Source organism: Halichoeres trimaculatus, unplaced genomic scaffold (genome assembly GCF_033239565.1).
Source record: "Halichoeres trimaculatus isolate MK-OKI-2021-1 unplaced genomic scaffold, fHalTri1.1 fHalTri1_scaffold_6, whole genome shotgun sequence".
NCBI lineage: Eukaryota > Metazoa > Chordata > Actinopteri > Labriformes > Labridae > Halichoeres > Halichoeres trimaculatus.
In genome coordinates, this window is record NW_027437184.1 from 24964621 (window position 1) to 24980941 (window position 16321).

At 39.3% G+C, this 16321-nt stretch overlaps 1 protein-coding gene across 1 annotated transcript; it reads right to left on the bottom strand.

Moving 5' to 3' along the window:
* tm7sf2 (transmembrane 7 superfamily member 2) lies at nucleotides 1–16306 on the bottom strand. The gene is made up of 11 exons (XM_074672568.1): nucleotides 16207–16306; nucleotides 14320–14402; nucleotides 10949–11145; nucleotides 9982–10036; nucleotides 9356–9550; nucleotides 6113–6216; nucleotides 3930–4049; nucleotides 3687–3855; nucleotides 3526–3606; nucleotides 3223–3345; nucleotides 1–468 (listed from the first exon to the last, which is right to left on the bottom strand). Exons 2-11 carry the CDS (start codon nucleotides 14390–14392, stop codon nucleotides 308–310), a joined length of 1278 nt encoding a protein of 425 aa, XP_074528669.1. The 5' UTR covers nucleotides 14393–14402; nucleotides 16207–16306; the 3' UTR covers nucleotides 1–307.
* Nucleotides 16307–16321: the final 15 nt, after the last annotated feature.

Here is a 16321-nt window from a genome sequence, read left to right on the forward strand (position 1 = left end):
TCTTTCCATTAAAAAAGGCACAAGTGTTTGGAGGGAAACCTATTTCAAAATTTTCCAGTGGGGTGTTTTCTCATTCAGGAAAAAGGATTCTTTCTAAGCCTGCTCATTTTTAAAAGACCAACTTGTCTTATATCAGATTTTTAGGACATTGAAATTGAGAAAACTAATGATACACCAATTTTTAATTGAAAACATACAAATCAGTGCTGATCAAACTGTACCTGAAAAATAGCACAGTTCAAGTTATTGCTCACTGCTGCTGGATTGATGTGATAGTTTTGGTCCCATTTAACTCTTCTGTTTTTGTTTAATATAAATAGGGGAAGATCCTGTAGGGCACACGCCGACAGTAGGTGTCCCACGCCAGTCCATATTTGGCCCTGCAATGCCTCTCATCTCGATCCTCTCGGTGAATCAACAAGACGGTGAAGTATATGACGTAGAAGTACGGCAGGAGATGTGAGAAACCTGAGGGGATCATGCAGATGGTCAGCAGCAGGTTAACAGTTTACATAACTAAATGTAAAAGAAACTACGACACAGGCATGACTCACTGATATGAATTTCAAATGATCGTCCAAACAAAGAAAACAAGCAGCTCTCTTGACATCAATGCTCATTATGCTCATGACATGAAAAGTGCTGTAATTATTGTATACCACCTCTGTGCTGTACAGTCTCCAGAACACAAAGATCTCGCCGTGAATACCAGCTCGATGCAGCTCACAATGCTCCCACGGTTGCTACGAGTCGATTTTTTTGAGACAGCAACTCTGAGTGCTTCAGAGAAAAATACCTTTTTCTGTTGCAGTCATTGTTCCTTCAGTCAGGGTCTTGATGTAACTACTGTTCCACTTTGTCAGAGCAGCTTTCATCAGTCCTGAACGCGTTGGCATGATTTTTTTTTTTCTTTTGAGTGCATAATTTAGCGGTTTGTGACATTTGCAGGAGCAATTATGGTGGGAAATACAGTACATCTCAATTACAAAGGAGGCGAGAAACTGAAAGTTTGAATGCAAATGAGCTGAACGTGTCAGTGCTAACAAAAGTCTGACAGTCACTGTAGGAAGCAGGATGTGAGAGAAACATAAGGCAGCTTACAGAGAACAAATAACAGTAAGATGGCTTTGTAGTTTCTGCATCAGTGGTAATAACAGTTTAATGATCCAAATTATTTATTAGTTTCTGAATCATCTGAATTCTAAATATAACAATGACAGAGACTTCAGTCTTTTCACGGCATCAGCCAAATGTGCTGATAGCAAGTTAGTTTGAGACCATTGTCAGTATTTCTGTTGTTCTGATGATCATGTTAGATTTGGTTTAGTTGTTGCTTCATTTGCTTTTTTAGTTTCTTGAAAAGAATAAATGTCTTATATAGACATGCAGTGATTGATCGGTGCCAATTTTCTTAATTTTTGGGGGATCAGTGATCGGTAATCAGGGATCGGTGATCAGCCCATCCTTACAAATTAAACTGATCTGCTATACCTCCAGGAGGGCCTTTGTTGCTTTTTGCTCTGAGACCTAAAACTCAGGACACTTAATTGGTTGTTTAAGTTAAAACATAGAGATTTTATTGTTTCACATGTATTATTCAATGATTTTTCAATAAAATAAGATTGGAACATTTAAGTTATATGCTGTGAGTTATAAAAAATAAAAAATAAAAATCAGTATCAGCCCAAATTGGTATCAGGTCAGGTTTTTTAAAGATTGTTGATCGGTGATCAGCCAGAAAATTGTGATTGACGCACCCCACCCCTAGTCTTAGGACGCGGTCACACTTGCCAATCGTGCCCTGCCTAAGCACGCTTCAGCGGTAAAGCACGTTTGGAAAGGCCAGTATGACCGCAACTGTGCCGTGCTCAAGCACAATTCCCTTCCGTGCTTCGGCACGCTTCGAAGAGGTGGGCTTCGGCACGGTTTACTTCATGCACGAGCACAAGCACGTGGACAGCGCGTGCAATCCATTACGTACAATCACCGCGAGCGCATCTCTCGACAATAAATTAAACAAAGCGGGGGTGTTAGAGGGCTGTGTCGGGCGAAAACGACTTAATATAAATCCAAAAGTCTCTAAAGTTGTAGCAGTGCTCTCTGTGTCTCATTGTGCTGACTCTGATGAGATCGCGCTTCATGTAAACAGACGCTTCACAATGACGTAGGCGGGCCGTGCGCGTGTGTTATACCCGCTAAAGTCTGGTTCATATTGGGGTAGTGTGACCGCTGGCCGTACTCTCCAGCTGGGGAACAGCGCTGCAGGGGGGCAATCGTGCTTAGCCACGGCACGTTTTGGATGGCCAGTGTGACCGCGCTCTTACCAGTGTTTTTTATTCTTAACTAATCATCAAAATTTTAACTCTTGACAAGCAATTCAGGCGCCATTTCTATTTTTGAACACTTTGAAAAGACATTTTTTGTGGCTTGTCTGGTGAATGTGGCTCTTATCAAGTCTAACAGGACAACATTTTACGAAAATAAGACCTAAACACTTAGATTTCAGTTTCTGCTGTGTAGGAACTGGGTCAACGACTCCACCAACGACCCGTGTGAGTCACTAAGGATTGACGGCCTTTACAGATGTTTAATTTCCGGCTCTATCCACTCGTCTGTTTTCGACCTGAAGAATCTTTTCAGAGGAGAGGTGAGAGGGGTCGAGAAGTCACAGTTACAGTTATCGGGCTAATCTTTGAATAACCCTGACCTGGATGACTGAGATCCTTCACAGAAGTAAACCAATTAAAATGCTTTTATTGTCACGTCTGGTGATGTTTGACCTCCTGATATAATCACAGACTTTCCAGCGCCGAGCCTTTGTCAGGTTGTCCCTGACGAAGACTTTCTGACAACAAGGGGATAAAGAAAAGCAGACAGCTCTCTTGTATTTCAGTGTTTGGCTCTTCAACTACGAAAAGAGGAAGTTCAATACAAAGTTTCTGAAACAATTGACTTTTAACTTTGAAAAGCTATTCTGATATTTTCAGTGGGGAAGGTGTGTGTGTTTGTGGTCTTGACTATTTAGGATGAAACGATAAGAAAGAGAAGTGCTTTTGGGGCGAGGGTGAGACAAATCTTTTCATTCTCCTTTTGAATATGACTGGATGCACTTAAAAACATCTCTTATCACTGACCTCATCTTCCTTCTCGCTGTGTTTCTAACTGTGTGGGTGAGGCCTGCATGCAGAAACAAGCTGAGCTGTGTCTGTTACGCTGTCTTACCACACGGCAGAGACCAGGCCAGGGCCATGAGGAGGTCACCGAGGTAATTAGGATGACGAACCAGACCCCACCAGCCGGACACCAGTAGACGTTTCCCTGTTGCTGTGGCAATAGTTTCAAGCCCTGCAGGGGGTCATGGGAAATGGAGATATGTCAGAGTGAAGCATAAAAGACATTTCAAACCAGCTCCACTTCTACTACTTCATTTAATCTGTCACATGAAAGATGAGCATATTCATTTTCTCTGTGTCGGTAAGTTTCTCTTTATGGAGAAATAACAAAGAAAACTTTTAAAGTACTGACTTGCAACACTTGGATGAGTAGGATCTCGTCTAAACTGGTTCTTCTGTGAGTTTGATTTTCTGAAAATATAATATCCAATCCCTGAAAGAGAAGAGAAACCTGTCAGCCTCTGTGTCTTTAACTGTAAGGTGCATCATCTCAGAGACTTAAGAGAAAATTACCATTCAGTGCAATAATAACTGCTGCTCCGAGCGTGCTCAGTGTCTGTGGGTGCACAACCAGGAAGGCAGCCTGCAGGCTGTACGTGAAGGGGACCCAGGCCAAGTCCCCAAAGACCAGCATGAACCCAAAACCATCGTGTACGATGTCCATGGTTGTCAGAACAGCCTCCTGTTTTGATAGAACAGAGATTTCAGCAAAAAAGCAGAGAGCACAAGTAAACATGACAGGAAGTCTCCCCTCACCTCGTTCCACAGAGCGTCGGCCACATACAGCAGCTGGAAACTGTTGACCAGGATCATGGCGAGTGAGGGCGAACCTCTGAGCTCCACTTCCTTCATCAGCATGCCGAGGTTTACAACCACCTAAGAGAAAAATGGAGAGAGTAGAGGCTGACAATGAAGACTCCAACACAGGAAGAGATGCAAAGTGATACAACAAACTTCAAACATGCAGTGCAGTGACATGTCCTACAGAGGGTCCCAAAGTGAGGGTCACAAAACACTGATAAGGAGGATGGTACCTTCTAAGCCAAAAACCTATTTACAGTTGCATATTTCATTCATGGTAATGAATATATAAACACCAATGGGGTTAAATGATCATTGTTTGAGATGATTTTTGGGGCACAACAGTGAGATACTGAAAGTTAAAAGTATTAGTTTTAAAATTCGACAGGAAGCAGAAATCTCCCACACACTGTCTGTAGTCAGTTGGTGGGAGCTTTTTCTGTCCTCTCCTACGCTCTGAGCTTAAAAACAATAAGACAAGCAAAGGTTTGACTGCTTTTACTGAACATGAAGATCCATAAAATGTAAACAAAAGACTCTTTGCACCAGTATCTTCCAGTGTGACCCGATGATCGTCCTGTCCCTGTTTCTTCGTGTCTGCTGTGCAGAGGAAGAGAAGCTGCTCTTCGTTTTGTGGATCTCATTTGATAATTTTACATTTTGTCTTACTGGGTCTGATGACTCAGACACAGTTGATGAGGCTCATCCTCGTCCTCTAATAAATGTCTCACTGGGTCAGCTCATCAGGGAGAGCTCAACGTTCTGTGTCAGAGGAAAGTCATGGGAGAGCAACATCGCCCCCTGTTGGACTGTTTGAGTTTTCAAACTGAGTTAACTATCAGTAACAAAGTAACAAAACTGAATCCAGACTTAAAAAATAAAACAGTCATACAGAATGAAATACATCAAAGCTTTTACAGAGGTTTTAGTTAATCCTTGTGGGTTGTGACATCAAATTTGATTTTCAGTCTGTCAATGTGTTTCACTTAAATAATCTAGTTTTGTAGCTTTTTTTTCCTGCTTGAGAAAATTTTAGCTCTGGATGTTCTGATTCTCTCAGTTAAATGTAATCTTGTTATCCTTGGTACTTCTGCACTTACACACACTATTTTAAATAAATAGGTGTGTTCACACTGACAGTATGGACAAAAGCATTACACTTTGTTTCTTAGCTGTCGCACACAAAACAATCAAAAAGTTGAGTTTAGAACAATGGAAGCTTCTCACCCTCAATGGTCTCCATCTAGGCTACATAGAGGAGGGGCTGGTACGAATCAAATAGGGGCTGATGTTTGGTTAATGAATAACAGCAGAACACCTGTGCATGGTTGTGAAATCTAATCATCATTTCCTGTAACTGCAAAGCAACGGTACTTGATTTGAGACAACACTACCATTAAGATTTGTGCATTACACTGGTAAGTACACAGGGTACACAGTGTACTTGATGAAAGTGGACAGACAGAAGTATCCCATGTCACACTGAGCGAGACTCGAGGGGGATTCACAAAGAATGGATTGTGACTGTTGATAGCACCAAGAATTGCACATCACTGGTCCTCACGGTCTGCTCCTTCTCAATCTATAATTCACAAAGGAAACTGCTCTGATGATATTCAAGTGCAGAAACGCCCACATAGATCTGCAGCTGTGTGCAGTTCGCTCCATTTTTGCACCCGACGACTGAGATAAGCTGCCACATCTCCAGTCCATTATGTAAATCTGCTCTGTGTCTCATCATGAGGATGTTGAAGTGAAACCATGAGCACATTGGGCTGAACAGAGAGAGCAAGTCCTACCACTGTATTTAGGGGCCAATTAAGGACAGACATGACACAAATGTCACAGTTTACATTCAGCTCATTTCCTTGAGTGAGCCCGCAAAACACAGCTCCTTTAGACTAATCAATACATCAATAACCTCTTGTGTAATTTTCTAACGGCACAGCCCATGAGCGCATGGGTTAAGCACAGAGACACTGTTTGCTCTGCAGAGTACTTTTTGGAGGATTTAACCCTTTGCACATGTTTTGTGAATTAGATGATGACTTTTTGGCTCATTAGCACACGCCTACTGGTGCAAAAGGTTATGTTTTGGAACAATTATATATTGGCAGAACTTCTTCTGATAAACTCACCCAGCCAATCAGTCCCGGCCTGAGCTCGCAGAAATACTTGAGGTCAAAGTCTCCGATCCGAGGATTGAGCTCTCGTCCGATAAAGAAGTCATATAGTGGATTTCCTGGTCATAACAGAGGAATGTGTGCATTAAAACATCATACTTACAGGTTGTCTAAGTCTGTCAAGTTAATGGAATCTTTACATTTTAATTCATGTAACATGCGTCAAAGTGAAATGGGAAAGAGATTCAGGGACTAAGATCTCTGAGCAGGTGTGGGCCAGATCCTGGTCCTTCCAGTGGACAACTTCCAGCTCCATAAGCTGGAGAGAACACTGCTGGAAAAATGTCATCAGGTTTTTTTTAAATCAGCACATCATCAGAGGCACACATTCACCATGCTTGAGATAATGTGGTTCAAATGTCGCTAACCACTGTCACATTTTTTGGGAACGTTCTAAGTTGAAGGCTTTCTGAAGAAGTATCCAGGTTTCCCTGAGCTCTGTTTTTAACACTCAAGTTCCTCAGAGTTTTGAGGTTATGTCTCTTTTTTTAGAACATAAATGTGAGTTTAAACTGATGCAACTTCTCTTGACAGCAAGTAAGAAAACCATTACAAGGAGATGGTTAAATCCAATATAGCCCTCCCTGGATGATTGGATGGAATAACTTTTAAGATATTTAAAATGAAAAAAATGACCTACCAAATAAAACTACAATTTGACAAATTTTACAGATTTAGGAACAACTGGATTACATTTATTTCCCCTAAGAGAGCAGACTGCATTTGATCCCACTGGTAATCTTATTTTTTATTGAAGCATTAAATCTTTCTTGGCTCTTGTTTACTCCTTTTTCTTATTTTCCTGTGACAACAGTGGCAAGCAACCACCCGAGTTCTTTGTCTGTAGTTCTGTGCTGCCCTACCTTTACTAAAGAAGTAATAGAGCTTTCCAGCTTTATCTGATAGAGTTCAACCCGAAAGTTCAACCCGAAAAAATAATATTTCTATCTTTAACGGCTAAAAAGTATCCACTATTGTGTTGTTTTTTTCTTTTTTGTTTTTGTTTCCTCTCAACTTTTGGTTGAAATTTAATATATCCCAGAAGAGTGGGCATTCAATAATATGCTATCAAAGGACTGTGCCAACTGTGACTCTACCTCTCCGAACTCAGTCAGAATAAACAATGTTGCGTTTTTTTGTTCTGGACTCAAAACAAAGCTGGAAGGACCTTGATTTTACCTGCAATAATGGTGTAATACTTTTGTATTGATCTCTCCTTTCCACATGAAAATACAATTTAAAAAAATAATCATATAACATGTGAAAAATGCAAATAAGAACAATGTGATGGCTCATCAATCTATTGAGCTGTGAGGCAGCTTCTGCAGAAATACTGGACAGCAACCCCAAATGGAGTGGGGGTGCTTTGGTACATGTGGCATGGAAACTGCTCATTTCTGAGGTCACATTTCTATTTCTGAATGCTATATAGAGCTAAGTATGAGTAGAAAATGCTGTTCAATTGAAGGACTTGCTTAATTGAGCAAAGCAATGCCGAACCACATTCTGCTCATTGGCCGGCAGTAAGAGAGTGTAAATGCCAATTAACTCCCATCAGCCCTGATTGAATTCAGAATATTTGGTACATTAGGAAATGGTAATATGCTATCATGGAGCAAATTTTACACCAGGCAATAAAAGAAAAAGAATAGAGTGATGGCTGATATCAAGTAAATTCTTGGGAAAACCTGTTCCAACATCAAAGTTCCAACATGTGGTTTATCATCATTGTGTTTTTTCACACTAAAGACAGGGTTATTTTTTCTAAAACCAAATATCCAGTTCTTTTTTCAAATGTAGGTGTCAGTTCTATTTTGGAAACATGGCTGTGTGAAGCTGTGTCTGTCTATTGGATTTAATTAACCTCTTAGGACCCAGTGACCACATATGTGGTCATTACATTTCTGCCTCTCAGACACATGATACTTAGATTTTTAAAACTTTGACCTATTAGCCACATTTAGGGACACTACCCACATCATGTTTTGGTGAAATCAAAACATTACACTAATTTTTGTAAAAAAAAAAAAAACAATGTATTTAAGCTAAATAACACTACTAACAAAAGACTACAAGAGAACTCACAACACAAACAATGAAACTTCCCGTACAAAGACCAAGTTTGGTTTTTATACTTATCAGGTCTTACTTATTCCACATAGCAAGGTGAATTAAAAACTGCACACCAGACAAAAGCTTGGGTTTTAAGAGGTTAAGCTACATTCTGATCTGATGATAAACCAGGTGTTTTTGACAAAAACAAACCACTCAAGTTAAAGAATTGAGATATCTTAACGTCTGCTCTTTAAAAAGTCCCTCCTTAATGTTCAACTCTTTTCATCCACCATACGTCATAAATGATTTAAAATTCTTCATTTTTTTGTATTTGTATCTTTACTTTGTGTATTTATTTGGGTTTTGATCGTGTTTGGTGATGCATCTCAACGCATGAAAAAAAGCTCCTTAAATAAAGTCTGAGTAATTCCACCACCATATCTCTGATTTAGTTCAGTTTTTATCCAACATTCTTAAAACTTCACACAGTGTCGGTTGAGAAAACACATCAATTTTTGTTTGGTTATTGCTTTTCTGTCAAATTGTATTTCTGCACCATTATAAAAAAAAATAAAAGAAACACGAAAAAAACACATTTCTAGCCGCTGGATGAATCATTCTGCTTTGTGTCTGGTAGAAAAACCATTTAAGTGTGACAGATGTGACAAGTGCTTCTATTACTCTCAAGGTTGTAGCATGTAAATCATACATGCTTGAGCATATTCTATAAAGTTAATACAGGAGGATATGACTGTTTTTTTGTATGTTTTTGTAAAATTGTGCTGAAAACAGCTTGTAGTTCTGCCAGAGCTTTGTTTGCAAATCAAAAACTGGGTTAAGAATAATAATCGTTGAGCAGGAGCTGAATCACAAAGCTTGAAGCTCTCTGGTTTCTGCCGTTTGGATGCAGTCGGGCACAGCTTCTCAGAGTAGCAAGGTCAGACTACTTGAAAGTGAGTGTTCAGTTGCTGCCTGGTGCCTGCGGCTCCTGAAGAGCTGGGCTGTTAGATAATTACCCAGAGGAATACCAAAATCCTCCACCAAGTGAAAAAAAAGCCGTGAAGTACCCAGTCCATCACAGACAGCAGCTTCTGAACAGTATTTTACAGCGAGCTTTTCCTTTGATGATGACTTCATTCTCACCTGTGTTGCCCCCCAAAGCGAGAGCATGAGAAGGAGCCCAAAAGGAGCGCATGTAGAGGTAGACGGAGAACACAAATGACACTGCTATTGCACACACTGCCAGAGGCACCAGCAGCTCAAACAGATACCCCAGAGGAGCCCCGAGCCCCAGGAACAACAACAGCAACACGCCGCTGATGCACAGGCCATGAAAACCTGAGGGAGACACACAAACACAAGTAAGTCCTGCAGCCTGGGGGCAGACAGGATGACTGAGCCTGGACTAAAAAAAGGTAAAAGTTATAAGATGTGAAACTTTAAGTTGCATAACTTGCGTCAACTTTTATTTGAGGTCTACAAGTTGAGAGGTTGCCTCAAAAATAAACAGTCAAAACATATGAATTCCATGAAAAATAAAAAAGTAAGGCTTAAAGTTGGGCGAAACTCAAACACAGACACAGTTTTGTAAATGTCCTAGAATGTGTAGAATATGTTGCAATACACAACAAAGAAAGTGATGCTCAGTGCAAAACGATCCTCTATTACGCCAGCCATTAATCAGTGTATGGTCACAAAGTATTTTAGATATGAAGATAGGATTGTAAATCAAGTGTCATCAACTAGTGAATGAAGAAAAGAGAACGTACCATTTATGGGATATTTGAGTCGGGTTCCATCCTTCAGCACTAATCCTTCAGACACCTGCAGAGAGACACACTCACTTCAGATTTAACCCTCGTAATGTCCTCCCAATCACCCTGCACATTTTGTCCTCTGGGGCCAAAAATGATCACAGCTGCTTTGACTGATATTTCAAGCATACAGTATTAATTGTTAAGAATTCTGTGTCCTACTTCAGTCTGACCCATACACATAATTTCTTTTTACCTTCTTTTTGGAATTTAGGGCCAATAACCTTCATTTAAAAAACAAACAGTCCTGTTTATTGTGTGTGTTGCACAAATGTGTCAAAACAGCCTCCGCCAAGGAGGTTGTGTTTTTGGGAGACTTTGTCTGTTTGTTTGTCTGTGAACAACATAACTCAAAAACTAACAGATGGATCTTGACAAAATTTTCAGGAAATGTTCAAAATAGGATAAGGAAGAAGTGATTAAATTTTGGGGGTGATCTGGATCAGCGTCTAGATCCAGAATTTTTTCAAAGGATTCTTTATCATTGTGAGATAGGGCTGTTTTCACCATATGTGTACATAACTTCACGATAAATGGTCAGATTGCTTTACAAAACAATACAAGACAAGGTCACCATAATAGGTCCGGTATATGAAATATGTACTGGGTCATCATAATTTTCAACACTATCCGGTAACAAATTATGGTAAGGAACCTGCAACTAACACCAAATTGTAGCAGACAGTCTGCTGAAAGGGAGTATAATATTAAAGTAGGACTTAAGTGTTGTGTGACATCACAATCTGCTTGGTGGAGGTCTGTGCTCTCTGAGTGCTTTTCTAGCTTCACTGTGAAGTTTTATTCTTCTGCTTAAAGAGACTGTTGTCAAAAGTTATCTGGGGTAACAGAAGGGCATAATACAGCTTTTAAAAAGCCCAATACCCCCTCTTTAACCTTAAATAAAGCCTCTGAGTTAACACACCTTTCCTAGTGGCATCAGATAGAGGAGGGCATGCAGAGCGATCCAGCCTAGCAGAATCACGAGGGCCAGTGGGTCCCACAGCTGGTCAGTGGTAGGGAGAGGAGGAGGCCACTGGAACACACCGGCGTCAGATGATCGGCTCGCAGAGATCAGGAACAGCACCGTCAGTGGGAGAAAGATGGGGATGCACACAGCACCTGAGATATGAAGGCAGATGAAAATGACAAACTGGATGTCTGTGGATAACCTGGCTGGCAATATAGAGCTGAAAAGAGGTTACAGAGGCGTGAGGCAGCATCAATTTGAATAAAAAAGCACATGTTACACAACTGGGAGTACTAAAATGATTAAATAAGCCGTCAGAGTGAGTGCAAATAAAAATGGGTGGTTCGCTTCAGTATTGTCTGATCTGCAGTCTGCTGAGAGCCAAGCTGTCAGCTTCAAAACATGATTTTACTTTTAAAATAAGTGGAGAGCAAATTAGCTGTGATGCTCAATTTAAAGGAGACAGCAGGGGATGGGGCAACACACATGAACACACAAACTAACAAACACACACACACACACACACACACACACACACACACACACACACACACACACACACACACACATCCAGGCTGTGATGTATTTGCTCTCTCATTACACATCATGTTAACAATGAAGAGTCTAAGTTGGGTGGTTGTAATGACTTTCATTTAGAGCTGTAATGAGCAGTCCTGCTGGCATCGTGCATGCTGTGAAACCAGTGATCAGTGCTGCACAGAGTTATGTCGACTTATTAATTTAGGCCTGATAGCAGTTTTATGATCTACAAAAGAAGCTAACATACAAAGCTGAAAATTTAAATGAGCATTTATAGAAATAAGTGACTCTGTCTGAATGTCACATCAAGGAAATTAGTCTGAAAGCTCTGTGTATCAATTGTTAACGTTGCTGTTTTTCTTCTTATTGAAGACTTTGGTTGCTTTCAGTAAAAGCTCCTCACAATGCTTCCCTCCTTAGATCTATAGTTGCTTGTATAAAATAGCAATGCACCACATAAAAGAATGGAGGAAGCACACTACACCAGTCAAATGATTCCAGTTAGGAGCAAGACACTGATCATTCAGTTAAGTTGGAAGAGCATGTGTCTCACTGTGCTGACTGTGATAAGATTGTGCTTTGTGTAGATGCTTCAAGATGACGTTGGCGGGCCGTGCATGTGCCTTAGGTCTGGTTCATATTCAAGTAGTGTGACCATAGTTCATACTCCACCAGCAGCTGGTTCGACTGGCCAGTACAACGGCACCCTCAGTGACCAACATCATCAAAAAGAGCCTCTGAATTTTCACAAGATGACTTTTTTTTTTAACTTTGTGTAACCAACTTATCAGCTTATGTGCACATGTTATTATCTGTAGGAGATAATAATGAAAACAGGGGAGAAGAAAAGTGAGGGCAACAGTCCTTAGGTTTCTTTTCTCTAATTTCTGAGAGAAAAAAAATCTAAAGTCTGATTTTATTATTATTATTATATTATTTTTATTTTGTTCATATATCTTATTATATTTTTTAACCCAGGACCCCTCTCACCCCGGACACCACATGCTAAATCTGTTACTGTCAGGCAGGCGGTACAGGTCAATCACTACAAGGACAAACCGGTTCAGAGACAGTTTCTACCCAACAGCAGTAAGGGTCCTGAACAAAGGCTGAAATCAGTACCTCATGTGTCGTCATATAATTACATAACAATTACCTCATGTCCTAAATGTACCTGAACATGGCAGCTATTTTGCACTTTTAACTGTTTTGCACTGTCTGAAGGGCTCTTGAAATTTCATTGCACTGGTTGCACTGGTTGCAATGACAAATAAAGTTCTAATCTATTTATAACTAGAATTAAAAGGCAAAAAAATAAAAAAAAACTTTCAGCAGCCTTCTCTGTAATTATCAGTCCAGGATGTCACAGCTACTATTTGGAAGTCAGTTGCTTTTTAAGACATGTGAATACTGTTTTGCATTTTTATTATATCCAGAGTGGCATAATATTAGCGCCCTCTGCTGGAATCCCTGGAGTCATGAGGGACAAGCCCCAAAATGTGATGATTGAGGGGCAAACTCCAGTTATGAAATATGATAATGCTTTGCTGTAATTAAGTCTTCAAAACTGCAGTTTATTGCATGTCCTCTTGAGGCTGTCTGAAAAAACACCAGAAACCATCCACACACCAAATTTAAAAAGCATATCTTTACAGCGAATATGGACATGTTTAAAATCTGGTTCAAAATCACAGCTTGGGTCTGAAGAGCTAATTTCTCTATTAGGATACACAGTAAATCAGTTGTTTTCTTTAAACTTGATATTTTTGGAGTTATTAAACAAACAAGTTTTGCCAAGTTCGACTTATGGCTGATCTGACAGGGAGGCACACTGAGGCAGTTACAACAAGGTGTGCATCTTTACCTCGTACTAACATGAACAAGGTTAGGCTGAGTCTGACTTTTCAATATGGCACCGCCAAAGATAGGCTTCAAAATTAAATATCAGAATCAGATGGGTGATGTCTAGGCGCCTACATCCATGCATTATACAGTCTATGGTGTTAATATGTAATATTAATTGGTTAAAAGTACAAAGTATTCATATGCAACAATATTTTGGTGACATCTATTTGTAGAGTCTTTCTGTCTTAATGCCTTTTGCTTTGACAATTAAAAGGTTGCTAAATTTTTCATTCCTGTGTTTAGCTTTTCTGGTGCTAAGTCAAAATAAAAGGTGGTTGTGAGGGACCTGATAAACTTCTGTTCAGAATTCAATGTTTGGTTCATCACAACAACAGAGTACACAACTTCCACTTGCCAAATTATGTCGTGCACAAAAGTAAAGTTAGGAGCAGTTACATGTAAAATGTTTCATTTTATGAAGTTCCTGAGCTCTATACAAAACACACAAAATAAAAACATGTGTACACAGTAAGGGGATTGTGTGTGAAAAATAAGCCTTTGATTAAAATTCAAGAGATGCAATATGAGGAAATGAGTGCTAATACACCAAAACAAACCATGAAAGAAAAATCTACAGAAAAATGCTGCATATCCAGTTAGTTTAAGGGAAAAGTCATGGCTCTCAGTGAAGTTTGAATACTCTAAAGTGTCTTTTTCTCCTTGAAAACTCTTCATCCAGTCATGATGTCATCTAGTTTTTATGATTTGAAGGGGTTTGCACATATGATGATGAAGCATGAATAAAGCAGGGAATAAAAGGTTTTGCTTATTCCTCTTTAGATGCAAATGTTACTGAATGTGGAATGTGTAGTGAATGATTTGGTGAATATTAAAATGTTTTAAATAAAGTAATTGCTGGTTTCTGGTCTGCTGTGACTCACCCAGAGTTCCTCCAAACTCCCTCTCTGTGTCATGTGGAGATTTTTGTTTGAGTGTTTGACCGTTTGTCTTCATTGTTGGTCTCCTGTGAAATTAGTAAATATGATGTAGACGAGTGAAAAAAGACACATTTTAAAAAGACAGAAAAGAAAAATGAGATGGTTAGGCTATTAAGGGAGAAACAGTAACCTCATACATTCCCATAAAAATACATTAATCCTCATTATAATCTGTCATTTAAATAATAACAATTAATCTCTGACTCTTTCTTCCCTAGGCTCCTCTTTCAACAGGTCGTTAATTTGTTTTAGTGTTACCTCTGACTTTAGTACAGCTAAACCCTCAGTGTAAATGAAGCTATCAGTGTGATGTATCTACTTAAACACATTTCTTCTTTCTTCATCTTTTCAAAGCCATTACTATGCTGTTTTTTTTTATTACTACAGTGCTGTATCTTAATAGTAACCTGTAACGTTTAAATTATCAACATAATATATATACAGCATACACCTATGCTTTGGTATCAGCCAATAATGGTTTTGATCCAATCAGATATCAGTATTAGGTCTCTATTCCTAGAAATGTCGGATGAGACCAAGGATAATGTTTTGGCAAATTCCGGCTTTTTTAACTTTGTGAAGTAAATGGAATGAAATTGTATGTGTTGTGCTGTTAGTTTTTGGGATTATAGATATGTAAATGTGTGGTGAGTAAATTTTCAATACTAACAGAAATTACAATTCAACTGTAAACATAAGCAGTGGATAATGATTTAAACCTTGCAAGTTTGCCGTCAAAGTTGTTGATGACCCCAGCTTGAATAGTATCTCCAAGCTGCTGAGCAGCCCTAATCTTCCTTCATGATATTTCAACTCTGCCTTACGTAAATGTACAGACCTATGGGCATTGGTGTGCGTTCACATGGGTGTTACAAACCATTCAACACAGATGAGCATAATCTGTCCTGTGGATAGGCTCTTTGTTATCTGGTGTAACTTTTTGAGTCTGGACTAGATTAACCCAATAGCAGGATCAGTTCGATACATCCCTAAATGCAACATGTGTACCCTGAAATCTTTACGAAAGAAAATAACAGTGACTGTTTCACATTTTTTTATATTTCACCCAAAGGATAATTTTTTAGATTATGAGATTAAAGTCAGATTGATGACTTTAAACAAAATATTTTTTTCTTTTTTTTTACTCTGGTCCACCCTTCAGTTCTTTGCTGGTCTTCAACCAAGGGAAGCATTTTATCAGGTCAGAAAATCTTTTTTTCTTCTGTATCCATAATTTACGGATTTTTTTTTTTTTCAATAATTTCACACTGGCTTTTACTGAGCCAATTCACGTGTATTTTCTAATAATAATATTTTCTCTTTCTCAAGCCAAAGTTTATATCTTTGGTTTCTGAACACAATGACGGCCGTCATTTCAAAATGTTGACAAATAAAGCAAAAGTTAAACTCAATAAAACCAGTCTAAGTCCACCTGCACACAATCTGACAGCAGATCACTAATGATTAACCCACAAAAATATAACGAATACATCTGAAATTTTGACATTTTCCTGGACAAAGAACTTAACCAGTGATATTTCAGTCAACATCGAATATTTTCACGTCTTTCTTTGATTCACTCGTGTTGTAAAACGAGTAGAGTAATTGGGCTTTTTGAGAGAATAAGTTGGAGATAAAGTTCAGGTCAAAGTGCTGTTAGTTGTCATGTCTTTGCCCAGAGTCAAGCCTACTCTGTAACCTGAGATGACGGTTACCTGCTGATGCTAATGTAGCCACAGCGCGAGACTAACAGAAAAAAAAAATTAAACTACAGCATTTCAAAGAGCACGAGGCTGTTTGTCCTGTAACACAGTAAATACGGTGTCTTACCGGTGTTAGGCATAAAGGTGCAGTCAGGATGAAATTCAGACACTACTGGAGCAGATCCATTCAGCAGCATGCAGAAGAAAACGCCCTCGGAGGACGTCTCATAGCACGGAGCGGT

Coding starts and splice junctions, on each gene's coding strand:
- tm7sf2 (XM_074672568.1), bottom strand. CDS start 14,392: ATGAAGACAAACGGTCAAACACTCAAACAAAAATCTCCACATGACACA. Junction 11,146..14,319: donor GGAGTTTGGAGGAACTCTGG/GTGAGTCACAGC, acceptor TTCATATCTCAG/GTGCTGTGTGCATCCCCATC. Junction 469..3,222: donor GGCCTGGTCTCTGCCGTGTG/GTAAGACAGCGT, acceptor TGATCCCCTCAG/GTTTCTCACATCTCCTGCCG.